Source organism: Esox lucius, chromosome 18 (assembly GCF_011004845.1).
Source record: "Esox lucius isolate fEsoLuc1 chromosome 18, fEsoLuc1.pri, whole genome shotgun sequence".
NCBI lineage: Eukaryota > Metazoa > Chordata > Actinopteri > Esociformes > Esocidae > Esox > Esox lucius.
Genome location: NC_047586.1, coordinates 6,343,341 through 6,364,158, shown reverse-complemented (window position 1 = coordinate 6,364,158; position 20,818 = coordinate 6,343,341). Strand labels below are relative to the sequence as shown.

At 48.0% G+C, this 20,818-nt stretch overlaps 1 protein-coding gene across 3 annotated transcripts in view; it reads left to right on the top strand.

Moving 5' to 3' along the window:
• The window catches only part of cpm (carboxypeptidase M), a 37,800-nt gene that overhangs the window by 4,655 nt on the left and 12,327 nt on the right, over positions 1–20,818 (top strand). Inside the window, exons 3-5 of one of the 3 annotated variants that reach the window (XM_020056281.3) lie at positions 1,431–1,511; positions 5,285–5,382; positions 13,328–13,497. In XM_020056281.3, coding sequence (XP_019911840.1) covers positions 1,431–1,511; positions 5,285–5,382; positions 13,328–13,497 — 349 coding nt within the window. Of the gene's footprint in view, positions 1–1,430; positions 1,512–5,284; positions 5,383–6,904; positions 7,077–13,327; positions 13,498–20,818 lie in introns of those variants that run through there. The other 2 variants (XM_010882702.5, XM_010882704.5) reach the window with 2 other exon arrangements.

The following is a 20,818-nucleotide window of genomic DNA, read 5'->3' as shown; positions in this document are numbered from 1 at the left end:
AGGCTGGTTTGATGCAACCCTGCTGTTCTTAGAGGCTGGTTTGATGCAACCCTGCTGTTCCTAGAGGCTGGTTTGATACAGCACACTGCAGTTCCTAGAGGCTGGTTTGATGCAACACACTGCTGTTCCTAGAGGCTGGTTTGATACAGCACACTGCAGTTCCTAGAGGCTGGTTTGATGCAACACACTGCTGTTCCAAGAGGCTGGGTTGATACAGCACACTGCAGTTCCTAGAGGCTGGTTTGATGCAACACACTGCTGTTCCTAGAGGCTGGTTTGATACAGCACACTGCAGTTCCTACAGTCTGGTTTGATGCAACCCTGCTGTTCTTAGAGGCTGGTTTGATGCAACCCTGCTGTTCTTAGAGGCTGGTTTGATGCAACCCTGCTGTTCTTAGAGGCTGGTTTGATGCAACCCTGCTGTTCTTAGAGGCTGGTTTGATGCAACCCTGCTGTTCTTAGAGGCTGGTTTGATGCAACCCTGCTGTTCTTAGAGGCTGGTTTGATGCAACCCTGCTGTTCTTAGAGGCTGGTTTGATGCAACCCTGCTGTTCTTAGAGGCTGGTTTGATGCAACCCTGCTGTTCTTAGAGGCTGGTTTGATGCAACCCTGCTGTTCTTAGAGGCTGGTTTGATGCAACCCTGCTGTTCCTAGAGGCTGGTTTGATACAGCACACTGCAGTTCCTACAGTCTGGTTTGATGCAACCCTGCTGTTCCTAGAGGCTGGTTTGATGCAACACTCTGCTGGTAATCTCATGTGGCTGAGTTCAGCTTTACTACACCAGTGTGGGTTGTGACAGTAGCCTGCCTCCTGAAATATCACGTGGGTTGTGACTCTCCCGCCCTCCTGTCCCTTTTTTAAATTCCCACCCTGTTTAGGTTTTCTTCAGTTTTTCCCACCTTCTGGCACAAAAGTGACAGTTAGATGTTGGTGTTGACAGCTTGATCAGGATGCTGGATCAGAGATAACTGACACATTCATGAAGCCCAGCAGGTAACATATAGGCGGCATTTCAAATGGCAACCTATTCCCTACATCAAGCACTATTTTGACCAAAGCCCTCCATGGACCCTAGTTGAAAGCAGTGTGCTGTCTAGGAAATGGAGTGCATAGCTGGTAGACACAACAGTTTGATAGGGATCTTGGCTGGGGTTCATCGCACAGGCTACTTGCTAACAGTGGAGATCTCTCTCTGAAACTCTCTGTCTCTCTTTCTCTCTCTTTCTACTGCTCTCTCCCTCTAGGTCTCTCTCCCCCTGACTCTGTCTCCCTCGCCGTCCTGACTCCTGCACACTCAATAATGTGGTTCAATGTGAACAATATATGTGCTTTAAAGCCGCACTGTTATTTTCGGTGGAGCGAGGTGATGATTCTTTACAGTAATGTGACAGGTTTTTGTTTATTTTTATTTATTTCACCTTTATTTCAGACCGTCACGCAACATCTTCTTCCAGATACATTGAACAGGGCTCACAGAGGCAGTGTGGGTTTACTGTCGGCCAGACACAATGTTAGTGTCATCACTGATGTGAAAACCCATTGTGGTCTGCTTGCCTGCCTGTCTGCCTGCTTGTCTGCCTGACTGTCTGCCTGTCTGTTTGTCTGCCTGTCATTAATTTGTTTTACACTATTGCCAAAGCTAGAATAAACCACATAGGAATAGGTTGACATGACACATGAGAGGGAGAGACGAGATGGAATTAGAGGGCATGAATGGATGGATAAAGAGATGATGCAGACCGTCCCACGATGGATAGAGAGATGATGCAGACCGTCCCACGATGGATAGAGAGATGATGCAGACCGTCCCACGATGGATAGAGAGATGATGCAGACCGTCCCACGATGGATAGAGAGATGATGCAGACCGTCACAGGATGGATAGAGAGATGATGCAGACTGTCCCAGGATGGATAGAGAGATGATGCAGACCGTCCCTGGATGGATAGAGAGATGATGCAGACTGTCCCAGGATGGATAGAGAGATGATGCAGACCGTCCCAGGATGGATAGAGAGATGATGCAGACCGTCCCAGGATGGATTCTCTGCTTCAGCATGTCTTTAGTCTGTGTGTTGTTTTTACTGTTGTTCTGTGGTTGAGACAATCTCTTGTCGCCCTCTGGGTCTTCAGTCCAGCCAACAATATTCATTATTCCATTGCTGTCTTTGTTTTTCCTCTCTCTTTTCTCTCTGTCACTTTTCTCCCTTTGTCTCTCTTTCTCCCTTTGTCTCTTTTTTCCCCTCTCTGTCTTGGTTTGAATTCAAGTTTAAAGGTCTTAATTCTTTAGATTGCCAAAGCAAGTGCAAAAAAAGATAAGTGTAATAAATATTAAAAGAAAATGAAAACAGAAAAATTGTCTGTGCCCTCCGGGTGTAAGTTGGTTCCGCTTTTGGCCCTGCATGACTGGACACAAAGATGGCATTGAGACACACTCCTTTGGTCTGTCTCTCTTTCCTCTCTTTTTTTTCTCTGTGTACCCCCTTCTCTCTGCCCCTCACTCTCTCTACCCCCTCCACCTCTATCTCTCTCCTTCTATCTCTCCCCCTCACTTTCTTTACCTCCCCCTCTGTCTACCACCCCCCCCCCCCCCACCACCACCTCCATCTCCTCTCCCCCTTTTTCTCGCTCTCGTGTTTCGGTCTGCAAGAGATTCAAATGCAAATTTCGAATCTCCTGACACAATGTCTCCACCTCTGGAGCTCAGGAACCGGGTCTGCCTAACAAATGTCAACTAACGACGTCCCGGTTCCCTTTGTCTCTGAGAGAAAGACCAGACGTCTCAGACTAGAATAAGCTTTTGACAGCATCTGTCTGTCTGAACTCGGCCGCTCACTTCACTTGATTACAACCCGAGATGAACTTTGGATTCAAGCTGTACAGATCCTGAGACCTAAAGCAGGATGAGAGGATGAGTATGAAGTCCTCTAGAACCGGGTATAGACACGCATAATGGAGCACTGGCCTGTATAATGGAACACTGCTTGGAGGCAAGGTTGCTAAAGCTGAGACCACACCCCGCTCCCACGCTGAGGAATGGAAAGCTTCTCCGGGTCCAGTTCTTTGAAAGAAATGGGGACAGATGAGCTTTATTAAACAACATCACACAAAATGTCTTGTATCATTTCTAATGCCCCTTTTTCTTGCATGGGGTTTTTCATAACCCCAGCCCCCCCCCCCCCCCCCCCCCCCCAGCCGTGTCTTCTTACTCCCTGCTCCCACCCAACATGACGATACAGACCGTATGATGGAGGGGTAGAATGCCACCCGTTTTGTTACGGTCACCTTGCTCAGGTGGTTGACGTCACCTGGGGTGAATTAAATGGTGTTTGTCTGGGCTGTGGTGACGTGTTTAAGCACCGCCCGTTGTATTTATGAACGGCGTCGTGTTTCGGCAGCGGTCTGTCTTCAGGCCCTCTGATGGGCTTTTTACGCGTTACCCTGCTGTAGACCTCTTGCAGATTGTGATGTCATCCTGGGCGGTTCATTTAACCCCTCTGCCGGCAAGTGGCCCGGCCCGCTGGGGATGAGAGACTCTAAGCTACAGTAATCGCCGTTAATCTCGAGCACCACCTGTCCCTGCCTGCTCCGTGCCCCACCCCACTGCCGCCCCCTCCCTGCCACGATCCGCCGCTTCACACCTCCACCCCCTGCACTCCTACACCCCTGCTCTTATCTGCCCCTCTGTCACCCCCTCTGTCACCCGCTCTGTCACCCGCTCTGTACCACGGCCAACGTTAGATGCGTGCCAACGTTAGATGCGTGACAAAATGTTTAAGAATCTATGTAAAACACAGGACAGATAATTGGTTAGGTGTTAAAGTGATCTACTGTGATGTAGTGTGCGTGCATGCGTGCGTGAGGGGTTGTGTGTGTGTGTGTGTGTGTGTGTGTGTGTGTGTGTGTGTGTGTGTGTGTGTGTGTGTGTGTGGGGGGGGGTGGTATGTGTGTCTGGGGGGTTGTGTAAAGCACTTGTTCTATTGTATGGTCTTATCTCTGAGAGCCATACACGGCTACTTCAATGTAACCCTTCTGGTTAATCTGTTTGATACCCTCTCCTGCACCTCCCCAAAGAAAGAGAAGACATCTGTCCTTGTGCCCTTGAGCAAGGATGCCTGATGAATCCTGTAACTCGCTCTGAATAAGAGTGCCTTCTAAATGACAGAAAATGTTATCTGTTATTGTGAATTGGCTGATTAGTATAGTGTGATGTATGCTCAACAATCGCTCTGACAGTCCTGTTTGCAGGGATACCTGAATCAAAAATTTTATTGGACATCATCTTTCCACAGCATTCTTCCACAGCAAATGGCAATGGAACCAAATGCAAACTTGAATACTTTCAGTTTTACGGATCTCACTTGACTCGCCTGTGGCAGAGGGTGGTTGGCTTAGCCGGTGCTGGCACTGTCCCAGATCACAAACACGTGTCGCTCTAACTAGTTAAGCTGTTCAATAACTCAGCAGATTTCTCAGGGAGAAAAAATAGGTGTTTTACTGAAAACATGTGCACTTTGAGTATGACCACACACCGATTAAGATAAGCAGACCGTAGTTGTTTACATGTGCTAATGCCGTACCCAGCCATGGCCTGCTAATATGGAATTGCTAATGTGGATGTAAACACTGGCGTTGTGAGATGGAGTTGTTTCTATCCTGCGGCCAGAACAAGCTAGCTGACGATGACTCAGAGATACTGACAGACTCCAGGTTACAGAGCACGTTCAGGCACGCTGCTGGTTACAGCTCTAACGTCCCTCTGGCAATGGGAGAACACGCACGGCTCGCGCCCCGATGGTCTCTACTTGTCTTGATGTGTAATGCTTGTTTGCTACGCAATCCTGTAAAGCCGTGGATCGGACAAGCTCAAGTGGGGGGTGTACACGGCACATTTTATTATGAATGTCACATCCTTTCCAACTTGTGTCCGTAGATTAAAAAGTACACACCTAGGGAGAAAGGAGAAGTTATTGGCAGGAGGTGATCTTGGGAGATGGTGTGGAGTTGGGTTGCCAGGTCAGGAGCTGGTGTGGAGTTGGGTTGCCAGGTCAGGAGCTGGTGTGGAGTTGCCAGGTCAGGAGATGGTGTGGGGTTGGGTTGTGTGCTGAAGCAACCAAAAACAATCTTGTGCCTTTCCTGCTCTAGGGGCTGTGGAATAAGAAAGAAAGAAAGACAGACAGACAGACACAAGAACACAGACTCATTGTACTGCATAATGTTTACTTAATTTCATTTGTAAAAGTCTTGCTTATTTATTTCTATTTTTGTTGTTGTTTGTTGGCAGGCAGAGACCTCTGGGTTCTTATTCTGGGAAAGAATCCAACAGAACACCAGATAGGAATTCCAGAATTCAAATATGTTGGGAATATGCATGGAAATGAGGTAAGCTCATACACAGACAGACACACACACACCCTATACATACATATTTGTGAACCCGTTTATTTTAATACCTTGTGTATCCTTTTCATATAACTCTTAACCTAAACTTTTATCCCTAAACTTACCATATAACAGCTAAACAAAACCTTTAACTCATAATCCTAACTTTACACCAGACCTGTTATGTCTGAAATAACACTTTTCCTCATGGAACTGGTGAATGGTACATTTTCGTTCCACACCAAGTTAGTAAAATGGGAACACACACACACACACACACACAGTAGCGTTACAGCAATAGGTCATTTAGCACATGTCTAGTCAGCCCTTCAAGTCAGGTCTAAGCAATCGTCCCCGTTCCCATTCAATAAAAACCAAGTAGTGAGTGAGGGGTTTCCTGGTTTAATCTCTTTTTACCGCGCAGGAAACGAATTGGGACAAAAGGCCCTCCTCCCAAATCCAACAAAAGTGACTCAGCCTTGCGTGTCCTTCAGCTTGCCTGAAAGGAGAGGTGGGCTGTTGTGTACACGCACACACACACACACGCACGCATACACAGACACACACACACACACACGCGCGCATACACACGCACGCACACACACACTCAACAGTGTCGGACGGGAGCTTTGAGGAGAGTCCTTAAATAGAGATATGTCATGTCTGGAGGGACGTGTGTGTGTGTGTGTGTGTGTGTGTGTTGATCGGTCTTCGTGGGAGAGAGTAGGGGACTGGGAGCACAAAGACATGTCGGGGGGGGGGGGGGGGGGGGGGGGGGGGGGCGGGAGGGGGGACACAGAGGAGCAGCCAACTGTTTCACACTGGTCCTCTCCCCTTTTCTTCCAACCCCCCCCACCACTCTGGTCCCCATGTCTCCTCCTCCTGACCTCCCTGTTTCCTCCGCGTTACTCCCTGTTTCCTCCGCGTTACTCCCGGGGTCTTGTTTGAGTTCCAGAACGCCTACAGGGGTCCAAATGAAACCGTCTATGCGCAGAAAAACCACACACCTCCTGAAAGAGAGGAATATTGAGAGAGAAAGAAGCAACCTGACAGGGCAGAGAACTGCAAGGCACGTAATGGATGTTGTGAGTGATGGGGTGAGGAATGGATGGAGGAATGAGGGGAGGGAGGGCAGGTAGAGAACATCTGACCAGTAACCGAAAGGTTGTTGTATCGCATCCCAGGGCCCGTTAAATGACAAGGACAGTTAATTCCAATGGATCCCTGGGTGCCCTTCGGGGTCCTTGGGTTTGGGATAAATGCAGAAACTAAATTTAGTGTGGACCTCATGTGCAAATGACAAATATCCCCTTACTAAGGATCCACCAGGTAGTATAGAGTTGGGCCCCTAAGGGGTTTTTGGGAACTGCTACTGGGGGATCCACCCTCCTGTCCTTGCGCGTAGAGATAAACCAACCATTATCTGTAGCAGCGCATCACACATGGTTCGTGTAAATTAGTGCGCAATGGAGCAGAACACTGTGTGATATATAATGACAACAAGCTATGCTGTGCTAATTGAGTTTCTCAGAGTTGCATTCCTGGATGGAGGCATGTTGGAACAGAAATCAAAACAATGATGGAAGGATCCTTTTATTGAGCTGATTCTGTCTGGATTTGTTTTGAACCGAGTCTCCATGTGCAGGGTGATCTGCTGAGTCTGTGGTGGGCTTGGCAGCAGCCTTATGGGGCAGGTACAGTGAAGGGGGGTGGGTATGATTATTACAGAGCTCTGATGTAATGTAACCGTGTCGCTGTTCAACCTGCTCTCCTGTCTTATGTTTCAGCTAAATTTCAGCTACGCTGTGTTTTTAGTAAAGTTAGAACAAGCTAACTGGGGCTCTGTGGTATGTTGGTCGCCGTGCCAGGGTACGTAAATCCATCACATTTTACTTGAAGCCCTTTTTATATCAGCAGTTGTTACCAATTGCTTATACATATACCCATCCTAAAAACCCCAGGCTGTAAGCATCAACAAGAAAATGTATTCAGTGTGGCTAGGACTCCCTGATAGGGTCGAAACCTCGGAAGAAGAACCTAGAGGGGCTAGACTCTGAGCGGTCCTTTTTTGGCTGTGCCGGGTGGGCAGGGACAGCTGGGAGTTGTCAAGTTGGGTAGTCGTGACTGGTGGATGGCAGGAACAAACACTGGGCAGTGTGCAGGGACGACCAGGTGGACAAGTACATGGATGACCAGTTGGGCTGTGGGCAGGGACGACCAGGTGGACAAGTACATGGATGACCAGTTGGGCTGTGGGCAGGGACGGCCAGGTGGGCAGGGCAGGGACAGCTGGGAGTTGTCAGGCTGGGTAGTCGTGACTGGTGGATGGCAGGAACAAACACTGGGCAGTGTGCAGGGACGACCAGGTGGACAAGTACATGGATGACCAGGGGGGCTGTGGGCAGGGACGACCAGGTGGACAAGTACATGGATGACCAGTTGGGCTGTGGGCAGGGACGGCCAGGTGGGCAGGGCAGGGACAGCTGGGAGTTGTCAGGCTGGGTAGTCGTGACTGGTGGATGGCAGGAACAAACACTGGGCAGTGTGCAGGGACGACCAGGTGGACAAGTACATGGATGACCAGGGGGGCTGTGGGCAGCAGCGACCAGGGGAGCTGAGGGCAGTGGGCAGGGATGACCAGTTGGGCTGTGGGCAGGGACGGCCAGGTGGGCAGGGCAGGGACAGCTGGGAGTTGTCAGGCTGGGTAGTCCTGACTAGTGGTCCACAGGCTCTGGTCCTCAACAGGATGCCTGAGAAATTAAAAAGAGCAAAAGGATACCTCCGCGCATAATTGAGACTGACCCTAGTGCCCCTTCACATAAACTATATATATATATCCGTCTAGTGAACTCCGACCAAGTGTTGTAAAGCAAATATACAGTAGCTGTTGGACATTTGAACTGGGATGAGGGTTGAATTGTAATACGGGCTGCTGGTAATAGGTGACTGATTGTAAATTGCCGTGACTTTGTTAGAATGCAGTTGTAGTGAGCCACAGGTTTCACATGGTCAGTAGGGCAGAGGTATGGCTGCCTCCCAAATCACACCCTTTTTCACACTGTGGCGTGCCACTTTTGAGCAGAGACCTCTGTTAAGAAGTGCTCTGAATAGGGAGATTTATCGGGGGGGGCGGGGGTCAATGAATGACTTCATCTGCTAACGTCCTTCTTGACCTGATGCTCCCAAACGTGACCTTGCTCAGGAATGGTGCAATGCATGGAGTCGGTGCCGTTTGGGACTAATGTCCCCACCGGTCCAGTGGACACAACCAATACGGTGTGACTGACAGGTCCAAGCCCCCTTCTTCCAGTTCCGCTCCAGTAGTTTTCACTTCCGTCTTGAATTATTATGCTGCTTCACGTCCGGCTGAGGTAAAACCCGGTTGTTTGGACAAGCTGTGTACAATGGCTCTGTTGTGAATTCTCTCTCTCTCTCTCTCTCTCTCTCTCTCTCTCTCTCTCTCTCTCTCTCTCTCTCTCTCTCTCTCTCTCTCTCTCTCTCTCTCTCTCTCTCTCTCTCTCTCTCTCTCTCTCTCTCTCTCTCTCTCTCTCTCTCTCTCTCTCTCTCTCTCTCTCTCTCTCTCTCTCTCTCTCTCTCTCTCTCTCTCTCTCTCTCTCTCTCTCTCTCTCGTTACTTCTCTCAAAATTCCAACTTCTTTAACTTTTTTGAGTTACTGAATGGGTAGTACTGAATTAGGTTATTGGAGTCCCCTTACGAGCATTAAGAGTTAGGTGAAGAGGTGTAAGACAGTAGAGCTTAAGGGCTGAGGTAGAGGTTAAAGGATAATGTAGAGGGGTATAGAGGTTAAGGGGTGAGGTAGAGGGGTATAGAGGTTAAGGGGTGAGGTAGAGGGGTATAGAGGTTAAGGGATAATGTAGAGGGGTATAGAGGTTAAGGGGTGAGGTAGAGGGGTATAGAGGTTAAGGGGTGAGGTAGAGGGGTATAGGGGTTAAGGGGTGAGGTAGAGGTATATAGAAGATTATAATATACTACTTAGACAGGTCTGTGAAGATGCAGTATATTCTGGATTGTTCATATGAAACAGGGGAGGAAGATAGGGGAGGGAGTTTTGGTGAGACAGATGTTTTCAGACCCACTGTGCAGTGATCCATGAGCAGAGGGCCCTGCAGTGCTGAACTCTAACCGTGACTAGGGAGCCATTTGGGTCTCTGGACACATCTTTTACACATTGAGTAGCATTCTCCAGTATTCCTCCTTCCGTTTCAACTAATTCATGTTTCGGTGCTGTCATTGACCAAAAACAAGCCTTCATTAGCTGACCGCCTCCCTCTGACTCCCAGCTATGATCTCCCAACTCCCAGGCGGGGTCGGCCAGTTCACCCCTGGATGTACACTTCTGATTACAGTCTTCCGCCCGACCATGGGGACCGTAAGGGGAGTGTACATTCACCGGCAAAACGGAGACGACCCTACTCTGCGCACAGTGCACTGCAAAAGTCTATTGTGCTGTTTAGGGGAATAGGGTGCAATTTGAGACGCACTTTCTGTGGGACCGAGGGACCAAAACCCCCATCGCCTCCAGGCGTCACCGTTAACAGGCGTTCAAAATCCCTTCCTGGATCAGCATCAGTCATAGCAGGATAGGCGTCCCAAATAGCACCCTATTCCTTACAGTGTAGTCTGCACTGCTTACGACCAGAGTCCATGGGGCTCCGATCAAAAGGAGTACAGTGATTTCCAGTTCCATAGAATCCTATGGCTGAAACTGTCGCCTGTGTTTTTATTTGTGACAGTCATTGTTATCTCTTCCTCAGTTTTTGGGCCAGTGGGTTTACAACATCTCTTTGGTAGACTGATCTTAGTGTTAGGTTCTATTTTTCTTGTTCACCTCTTCAAAGCAGTCACCAGCTGACATTGCCACACAAACTGACATGCGTGTGGAACAAAAGAGTTTGAGTACAGAGATGTTAGCTGTGTCATGTGGCAAACTAATCCTAGTCTAAAAACAATGATGCCTCTGCTTTAGTCACATTTACAGTTACATTGCTGCCTACGTGGCACTTGTCATGCTTTTTATAATACCACTAGATCACAGCACACTTACGGCTTAACCCAGTTCTCTGCTAAAAATATATCCTGTTAAATATGTCAGAAAGCCAGTCAAGCCACCATTCTGACTACAGTGTACTCCATGACACTCCTTAAACTCTTTGGAAAACACACACTCTGTCTGTTAACACATGCTCGATGGTTTACGGAAATGTCAAAGTTCTATCACGCAACTAAAGTGATCCCTGTCATTCCCGCTGGATTGTCTGGTCTTCTTTATGCCTGGACTTACTGTTTCATTTATGGGTGAAAAACTTGTTTTCTTGGCACAGACTGATGAACTTAGTGATATTATGTGTGTGTGTGTGTGTACTGTAAGTATATTGTACGTGATGTGTTGTTGTGTACTGCTGTGGTTAGTCGGACTACAGTCCTGTAGTGTTGGCGTAGGGCTTGTTGATTACTACTGGCTAGGGGGGGGGGGAGGGTATTGCTTTAGCTGGCTGTTAAGGTATTCGGTAGGAGATCTTTTGTGAGTGCGGATTTGATCAATCCGAGACCAAGTGGAATTACGTGCTGGTCTTAAGGTCGCCACAGATTAGTCATACTAAACACAAAATCCCGGAGGGAGCTGGAAGGGGAGACAGAATGAGTGAAGGGTCTCAAGGGAAGAACCTCAGCTAGCACAGATGGTTCCTTGGAAGTTGTGAGAACATATTCTTTTGGCTTCATATTAGTTGTGAAGCATTTTGAAGCATTTTGTCAGGTCTTGGAATGTTAATTTGGAATGTTAATTTGGAGCAAATCACTTAAACCCTGAAGTAAAATATGCGGGAGAATTATCAATAGGTTACACAGAGGTTCTGTGAATGTCGTCCCCCATACTCACAATTGTACAAATGTTTTGCCCCATCAATTTCATCATGTTCAATTCATGATTATCGCCTTGGTCTTTTCACAGCAACTCCCTGCTTCTTATCACACTACTGGCTCAACCAGGAAGTTAATCAGGAAGAGCTCTCCTTCAGCTAAGCAGAGTTTAGCTTGCAGGCTTCTGACCTGCCACAAGAGGTCGCTAGAGAGAGATGTGCCAAGGCAGCCCTGTCTGACTATCTTTTGAGGGACTCCTGGGCAAGGTCGCAGACATGCAATGGCTTAGACATGTGCCTCTTATGCCTAGTCCACACGTACACGGGTATTTTTCAAAACTGGTGTTTTTCTATGCGTTTTGGCCTTTCTTTCACATGCAAACTGTGTTTTAGGTCACTGAAAACAAAAGTTTTGAAAAACTCCTTCCAGGGTGAAGATTTTCAGAAAATCAGTTTTTAGTGGTTACATGTAGACAGGGAAAATGTAGATTTTGGCATGTAATAGGGCTGTCACGATATCAGATTAATGATATTATAAATTATTAAAAAATATATGAAAAAATATATTATAAAAATCTATAAAAAATGTGAAGAAAAAAATAGCTATCTGTCAAATTCATCTTCAACTTTCTTGAATGTGTTATTTAATTTTTTTATTTTTTGGCAAATGAATTACACTCACAATACAAGTGTATGGAGGTGGAGAGAGTCTGTAACCATAACTGTACAGATAAAAAAAATAAAAGCATACAAAAAGAACAATTACACTTAATGGATAATGAAAAGGCAGCTAGATAAACAAAAGATCCATGAGGTTTTGGCAAAATACAAAACATTTTCACCTAAATAGGCTACGAAAAGGCGTTAATTCAAACGTTAGTGTATAGGTCCAGAGTTGTAGTTTAAGCACATGCATTGTTTGTCCATGAATAAGCTATAGAAAAACCGAGAGGAGTTTTGGGAAAAATACAATGTCCTTTTTTTCCATGTGAATGGGCTACAAAAATGGAATGTCTTTGCAGATCTCTCCCGGGGGTTCTAGTGGGGCTAACGAGTTGATAGGTCCAGTTACCTTGTTTAAGCACATGCATCGTTTGTCTATAAGTGACATGAATAAGGTATCGAATAACTGGTTTCTGGGAAAATACAACTTCACTTTCGCCTTCTGAATATGATATTATCATATGTGTATTATTAACATGATATCAGTATTTCATTTTTTAAATATCACGGTTATTGTCAGTACTGGTATATCGCGATACCCCTAGCTTGTAACATCAGATTGTGCGCCATTATCTCCTTTGTTTACATGAGGCAATTTTGTGTAATGACGGACATAGCCAAAATAGTGCTGGTTTTTATTTTGCTAACAGGGATTTTTTTACATATTTTCACACAAATGTACAGTTACTCTCCCACTATATTGAGGGCCAGAGGTGTCAGAATGCACTGCTGAGGTCACTGCTACATCAAACACTCACGCCATTGTTGTTGTTTTTTTCAAGAACGAAGGAGAAAAAAAAACAGTTTTAAAACCTGTGTACATGCGGACGAGGCCTCAGGAAACCCTAAGAATGTTTTCATTACAAGGATGAAAAGGGTATTTTTAGTTTTTTTTTATAATTCTGTTTATAGTTGTGGAATTTTTTTTATGCAGATATAAAACTAGGAAAACCACTCTCTCACAGAAAGAGACCTTTGGTTCTCAGATCAGTATTTGCTAGCTGGAATTTGTACACAGATTTATTATAAGGAAAAGGACTCAGATACATAAACACAATGGTCTCTGCTCAAACAATATTACCAACAAAGAGTTTGGCTGTTTATCTCCTTTTCTGTCTGCCGCAGTATAACACCACACTCAGGCATTTAGTAATGAATGATTTTTGTGTTTTATTTCTGAGGCACTCTGTTGTATCACATTGTTGTTTTATATTGTGTGGTAACACCGTGTGGATTTATATTGGGTGTGGTACCCCAGTGTTGTTTCATATTTTGTGTTGTAACACAGTGTTGATTTATATTGGGTGTTGTAGCACTGTTGATTTATATTGTGTGCTCTGCAGGTGGTGGGCCGAGTTCTTCTCCTCCAGCTGATTGATTACCTGACCCGTGGTTACCTCAAGGACCAGTTGGTGACACGCCTCCTGAACAGCACGCGAGTCCACATCCTGGTTTCCATGAATCCGGACGGCTTTGAGTCCTCCAATAGGGACTGCATGTACTCTCAGGGGAGGTGAGATACTGTGTGTGTGGGTGTGTGAGTGTGTGCGTGCGATTGGGGAATTAACCTCGATCAGAGGGACTGCATGAGAGTAAAGCAGGAAACAGGGATTCTGGGTATTTTATTATGGTACATTTGGATGATAACATCGCAAATAACAAGATGTTTGTTATGTTTTAAATCAGTTGTCCTTGGAATGTTCTCCGGACACTAGCTAAAACATTCCCATTAGGTTTGTAGCTAATGTAATAGAAGAACAGACAATGTTGTTGGGCGGAACATGAGCCAAACACTGTCCAATTATCTGAACAACAGACAGTTTATGTGTTTGCTACAACCTAAAGAATATTATGGGAGCCTTCACAGAACCATTTTTGGTTTGCTAGAATGTGACTTCCTCTCCATCCCAAATAGTAGTTTTCCCTATGCAGCGCTCAAAACAAAAGCAGCAACATAAGGAGTTGGGTGGCATCCCCTTTCCACTGAACGATGATACACCGGAGAACCTCTCCCATTGTCTCTAACACCCTGAGAGATCTCAAATCAGAATTTTGTGTGTGTGTGTGTGTGTGTGGGCGGGGGGGGGGGGTAAGGTATCATGTCGCAGATGAAACTCCAAGGATTTTGGGTTGTGACTGTAGTCCCAACTGGCGCCCTATTCCCTATTCACCATTTGATACTCGCTCTCCACAAAGCCCCACTGGAGGTATACACACAAGAATGGATTCATAAGGGAACCAAAACATTTTCTCTCTGGAACCGAATAAGGGTTTCTGACAGGAAAGCTGAAGAAACTGTATGTTTTTTTTTAAAGCATATGGTGGTGTAACTGACAGTGTCCTCTCTGAAACTGGTAAACTGACACTATGGCCAGGATTCAATCAAACACACATTTTGACTAGAGAAGGCCTCACTCTATCAACAGCGTCCCTTTTAAAGGGAATGTGCCAGACGTCTGTGGACATTAAATTCATGTGAAATGCTGCAGATGTCGGCTGGAACATAAATTGGCTTGAAATGCCAGGAGCAGAGCTATGTGCCAGTCCACAATATGTTCAACCTAGGCTGGGAACCTAGGCAGGGGCGCTCAAAATCCTGGTTGGAAAATTCCAAGGAATCATAAGGGAATGAGCGGGAAATCTGACAAAGCAGGATCTGGAAAACCACTAGTTTTTTTGTGCAAATTCCTGGAACATTATGTTCCGAATCGACGCCTCCCTGGGCCTGGAGACTAATCTGAGACATTTGTAGATGCAATTGCTTTCCGACATTCATTGTCATCAACATTCTGATTAACAGGAAGTCTCAGCCTGAAGACAGACCATCTTTATTCAAGTGTTTCACTTGCTGTTGATCTGGAACACATACAAGTATATGTGTTCATACTACTATCTATGTGAGGATCAACAATTAATTATCATTAAAAACATATTTTCGTAACCAGAGATCCCAAAACCTTACCCTAACCTTAACCCGAACACCAACCTCTATTACCTAACCATTATGCCTAATCTTAAACAAAACCCTTACCCTAAACCTTAATGCCTAAACTTAACCCTAACCCAATTTCTAACACCCTACTCTATTCAGATAAAGCTTCTTGTTAAACTAAGGAGCAGCCAAATGTCCTCACTTGAATTTTACTATCATAGCGAGGACCTCCGGTCCATGTTAATGGACAGCTGGTCCTCTATCAGACAGTAAAACAGGAACTCTGACACACACACAAACGCACAAACACACACAGGCAAGGGTTCTCACAAAAAAAAAAACAGAGAAAAACTTGAGTAATAACAACACAACAGGTTTAAAGATGTTATGATTGAAGCCGATGACAGCCTTGCTTTCTGCCTCTAAATGACACGTGGTCATGGTGATGGTGTCTCGGAACCGTTTTCAGTATGACAACGCAGTTTCCAAATGACACCATCTACTAACATTATCGACTAGTCTGCCTGTCCCGTCCGTTCGTCTGTGCAGTGTCCTTCACGGCGTGTGTTTAGGTGGTTGGGATAAAACAAACACATCCCTACACAACCTTTATCGTTTACCCCCTGTGTGCTCATGTTTTCAGCCCAAACACAGAGGGCATGTGGGGGCAGGGTGGGGCTGAGTGGCAGCCAGCCGACCGATAGGCCCACACAGCAGCCGACAGCACAGGGCCGTATGACCGGAAACACTGGCCCTTTAGTCTTTTCTGTCATCCGAGTGACCGGACACAGGAAGACGTCCTCCAGACCAATTATGGATCTCGAGTCGTGACTGCTACTCTGCAATTAGCGAGGACTACATGGGAGAGTCTGTGAACTGCAGAATGAAAGGAGATTACGCGCATGCGCATGCACGCACACACGTACATACACGTGTACACACACACACACACACACACACACACACATGCGCATACACAGAAGCACGCACATACACACACTGGCTTGTTGATGATGTTGTGGTTGCTTGGAAAGGCAGGAAGTCACTAGAAATAGAGTGTTTTCAAAGATGTCTCGTGTACATACGCATACTCACACACACAAAACCTTGAACAGGCTATTTTAGTGCATTTCTGCCTATATATAATTGTTTTAATTAGTCCTTTTGTTAAAAATCCCCTCTTTGCTTATATCCTGACTGGGCTTCAGACGTCACACCTGAGCTGTTCCTTATGCGACACTTACAACATTTTCTGTGTTGAATTCAACCAGCGACTCAAGTCTCCAACATCTCTGTCCAACTTTTCTAGCAGTTTCCCTAGATTTATCACCTTTTCTATCTTTGAAGCCCGAGTTATTAAACTCTCGGAATAACTGTCAGGGTCTAAACACCTCGGTCCTACTGTGACACAAACCCTTCCTCTCACTCCTGTCGTGACTGGGCAGAGACATCCCTGACCAGACCGGGTCCTGGTTCAAGCCAAGCGTTCCGCGGGAGGACGTTGTGTTCTTGTCGTTCTGTAGCCCTTTAGAACGTTTCCAGCCTGACCAGCCTCATGCTTAACCATCCATCCATCTTCTACCGCTTATCCGGGGCCGGGTCGCGGGGGCAGCAGTCTAAGCAGGGATGCCCAGACTTCCCTCTCCCCAGACACTTCCTCTAGCTCTTCCGGGGGGACACCGAGGCGTTCCCAGGCCAGCCGGGAGACATAGTCCCTCCAGCGTGTCCTAGGTCTTCCCCGGGGTCTCCTCCCGGTGGGATGGGACCGGAACACCTTCCCAGGAAGGCGTTCCGGAGGCATCCGAAAAAGATGCCCAAGCCACCTCAGCTGACCCCTCTCGATGTGGAGGAGCAACGGCTCTACTCTGAGCTCCTCCCGGGTGACCGAGCTTCTCACCCTATCTCTAAGGGATCGCCCAGCCACCCTGCGGAGAAAACTCATTTCGGCCGCCTGTATCCGGGATCTTGTCCTTTCGGTCATGACCCAAAGCTCATGACCATAGGTGAGAGTAGGAACGTAGATTGACTGGTAAATCGAGAGCTTCGCCTTGCGGCTCAGCTCTTTCTTCACCACGACAGACCGATACATCGACTGCATTACTGCAGAAGCTGCACCGATCCGTCTGTCAATCTCCCGTTCCATCCTTCCCTCACTCGTGAACAAGACCCCTAGATACTTAAACTCCTCCACTTGAGGCAGGCACTCTCCACCAACCTGAAGTGGGCAAGCCACCCTTTTCCGACTGAGGACCATGGCCTCGGATTTGGAGGTACTGATTTTCATCCCCACCGCTTCACACTCGGCTGCAAACCGTCCCAGTGCATGCTGAAGGTCCTGGTTAGAAGGGGCCAACACGACAACATCATCTGCAAAGAGCAGAGACGAAATCGTGTGGTCCCCAAACCTGACACCCTCCGGCCCCTGGCTGCGCCTAGAAATTCTGTCCATAAAAATTACAAACAGAACCGGTGACAAAGGGCAGCCCTGCCGGAGTCCAACATGCACTGGGAACAAGTCTGACTTACTGCCGGCAATGCGGACCAAGCTCCTGCTTCGGTTGTATAGGGACCTGACAGCCCTTAGCAAAGGACCCAGGACCCCATATTCCCCAAGCACCCTCCACAAGATGCCGCGAGGGACACAGTCGAATGCCTTCTCCAAATCCACAAAACACATGTGGATTGGTTGGGCAAACTCCCATGAACCCTCCAACACCCCGTAGAGGGTATAGAGCTGGTCCAGTGTTCCACGGCCCGGACGAAAACCACACTGTTCCTCCTGAATCCGAGGTTCTACTATCGGCCGTATTCTCCTCTCCAGAACCCTGGCATAGACTTTCCCGGGGAGGCTGAGAAGTGTGATCCCCCTATAGTTGGAACACACCCTCCGGTCCCCCTTCTTAAAAAGAGGGACCACCACCCCGGTCTGCCATCCCAGAGGCACTGTCCCCGACCGCCACGCGATGTTGCACAGGCGTGTCAACCAAGACAGCCCTACAACATCCAGAGACTTGAGGTACTCAGGGCGGATCTCATCCACCCCCGGTGCCTTGCCACCGAGGAGTTTCTTGACCACCTCTGTGACTTCAGCCCGGGTGATGGACGAGTCCACCACTGAGCCCTCATCCTCTGCTTCCTCAATGGAAGACATGTCAGCGGGATTGAGGAGATCCTCGAAGTACTCCTTCCACCGCCCGACGACATCCTCAGTTGAGGTCAACAGCTGCCCACCTCTACTGTAAACAGCGTTGGTAGGGCACTGTTTCCCTCTCCTGAGGCGCCGGATGGTTTGCCAGAATCTCTTCGAGGCCAGCCGATAGTCCTTCTCCATGGCCTCACCGAACTCCTCCCAGGCCCGAGTTTTTGCCTCCACAACCACCCGGGCTGCAGCCCGCTTGGCCTGTCGGTACCCGTCAGCTGCCTCAGGAGTCCCACAAGCCAACCAGGCCTGATAGGACTCCTTCTTCAGCTTGACGGCATCCCTTACTTCCGGTGTCCACCACCGGGTTCGGGGATTGCCGCCTCGACAGGCACCGGAGACCTTACGGCCACAGCTCCGAGCGGCCGCTTCGACAATGGCGGTGGAGAACATGGTCCACTCGGACTCAATATCTCCAACCTCCCTCGGGATCCAGTCGAAGCTCTGCCGGAGGTGGGAGTTAAAGATCTCTCTGACAGGAGACTCGGCCAGACGTTCCCAGCAGACCCTTACAGTACGCTTGGGCCTGCCGAGTCTGTCCAGCTTCCTCCCCCACCATCGGATCCAACTCACCACCAGGTGGTGATCAGTTGACAGCTCCGCCCCTCTCTTCACCCGAGTGTCCAAGACATACGGCCGCAGGTCAGATGAGACGACAACAAAGTCGATCATCGACCTGCGGCCTAGGGTGTCCTGGTGCCACGTGCACTGATGGACACCCTTATGCTTGAACATGGTGTTCGTCATGGACAAACTGTGACTAGCACAGAAGTCCAATAACTGAACACCACTCGGGTTCAGATCAGGGGGGCCGTTCCTCCCAATCACGCCCCTCCAGGTGTCACTGTCGTTGCCCACGTGGGCGTTGAAGTCCCCCAGTAGAACAATAGAGTCCCCAGTCGGAGCACTTTCCAGCACCCCTCCCAGAGACTCCAAGAAGGTCGGGTACTCTGCACTGCGGTTCGGCCCGTAGGCACAAACAACAGTGAGAGACCTATCCCCGACCCGTAGGCGCAGGGAAACGACCCTCTCGTTCACCGGGGTAAACTCCAACACATGGCGGCAGAGCTGGGGAGCTATGAGCAAACCCACACCAGCCCGCCGCCTCTCACCATGGGCAACTCCAGAGTGGTGAAGAGTCCATCCTCTCTCAAGGAGTGTGGTTCCAGAGCCCAAGCCGTGCGTAGAGGTGATCCCGACTACCTCTAATCGGAACCTCTCAACCTCACGCACTAACTCAGGCTCCTTCCCCGCCAGCGAGGTGACATTCCACGTCCCTAGAGCCAGTTTCTGTGTCCAGAGATCGGGTTGTCTAGGCCCCTGCCTTCGACTGCCGCCCGATCCTCTTTGCACCGGCCCCTTATGGTCCCTCCTGTGGGTGGTGAGCCCACGGGAGGGCGGCCCCACGTCACCCGTTCGGGCTGAGCCCGGCCGGGCCCCATGGGGGAAGGCCCGGCCACCAGGCGCTCGCATTCGAGCCCCAACCCCGGGCCTGGCTCCGGGGTGGGGCCCCGGCTGCGCCATACCGGGCGACGTCACGGTACTCAAAATGTTATTCTTCATTAAGGGGTTTTGAACTTGCTTAACCAATGCTGGATATATTTCTGCGTAATTATTTATTTAGTTTAGTTTCCGTATTTTAATTTTTTCCTGTACTACTTTACCCCTGTGAATAACATAATGTTGTTTGTCTGCAGATGGTAAGGGAGGTTTGGCAGTATTTCCCGCTTCCTTGTTTGGGGAGTTGGGAGGGTGTGTTGGTCTAGTCTCGTTGTAGTGGGCTTCTTTACATCAAGTACATTCCTGGGTCTGTGTGGATGTCTGTGTGGATGAAAAAACAAAAAGGAACCGTTAAAGCACAGTATGATTTCAAGTGAGTTTTTACGATGTTATGACCTGTAAATAAGGTTGTTACTCAACAATCCTGGATACATTATGTCTGTCTGAGAGTTATCAGGTTTATTTCTTTTCGCACTTCCCAAATGACTGTCTGAGAGTTATCAGGTTTATTTCTTTTCACACTTCCCAGAAGACACCTATGGTGCACTAGTTTCACCAGGGCCCATAGCAGGGCAGTGTAGACAGAATGGCATCGTTCTCACTAATACGGTAGCGGGTTCCTCACGCCCCGGCTCCTGATGGCAACAATGTTATCATCACGAGCGCTAGCTACTGACGACCTGAAAGATGAGCTAGCCAAGACCAAACAAACAGAGACCGCAATGTAACAAGTGGTTCAAGAAACAGGCTGATGTAAACAGTTTCAGCGACTTACCGCTGATTAGATGTTTTCCACACATGTGGCTACAACTAGTTGGACACCAGGTCCCGGCAATTCTCCTCTGTCCTCCCCCAAATAGCCTGAAGCCACAGAACCACCCCCCCCTTTCGGTTGTATGTCACTCTGACATGGGAGCATGGCAAACAAGAGGACTGGTTCTTTGACCTGATTACACTGAGCGACACGGAAGCTTTTCTGCACATTTTGTTATGTCCGTGAAGAATTTTCTTCGGCTGCTCGTGGAAGTAGTTTAGTTTCTTATGCATATTCTTATGCAGTGAATACCGACAGGAGGAATGTTGGGAATAAGGATCCATGGGGTTCTAGAAAAGGTTTGTGGTTAAAAGTTGTGCACTATAAGGGGAATTGGGTCCCATTTGGTTGGAAGACAAAGCCACGGTGCCCAGTAAAACCTCTGTGGT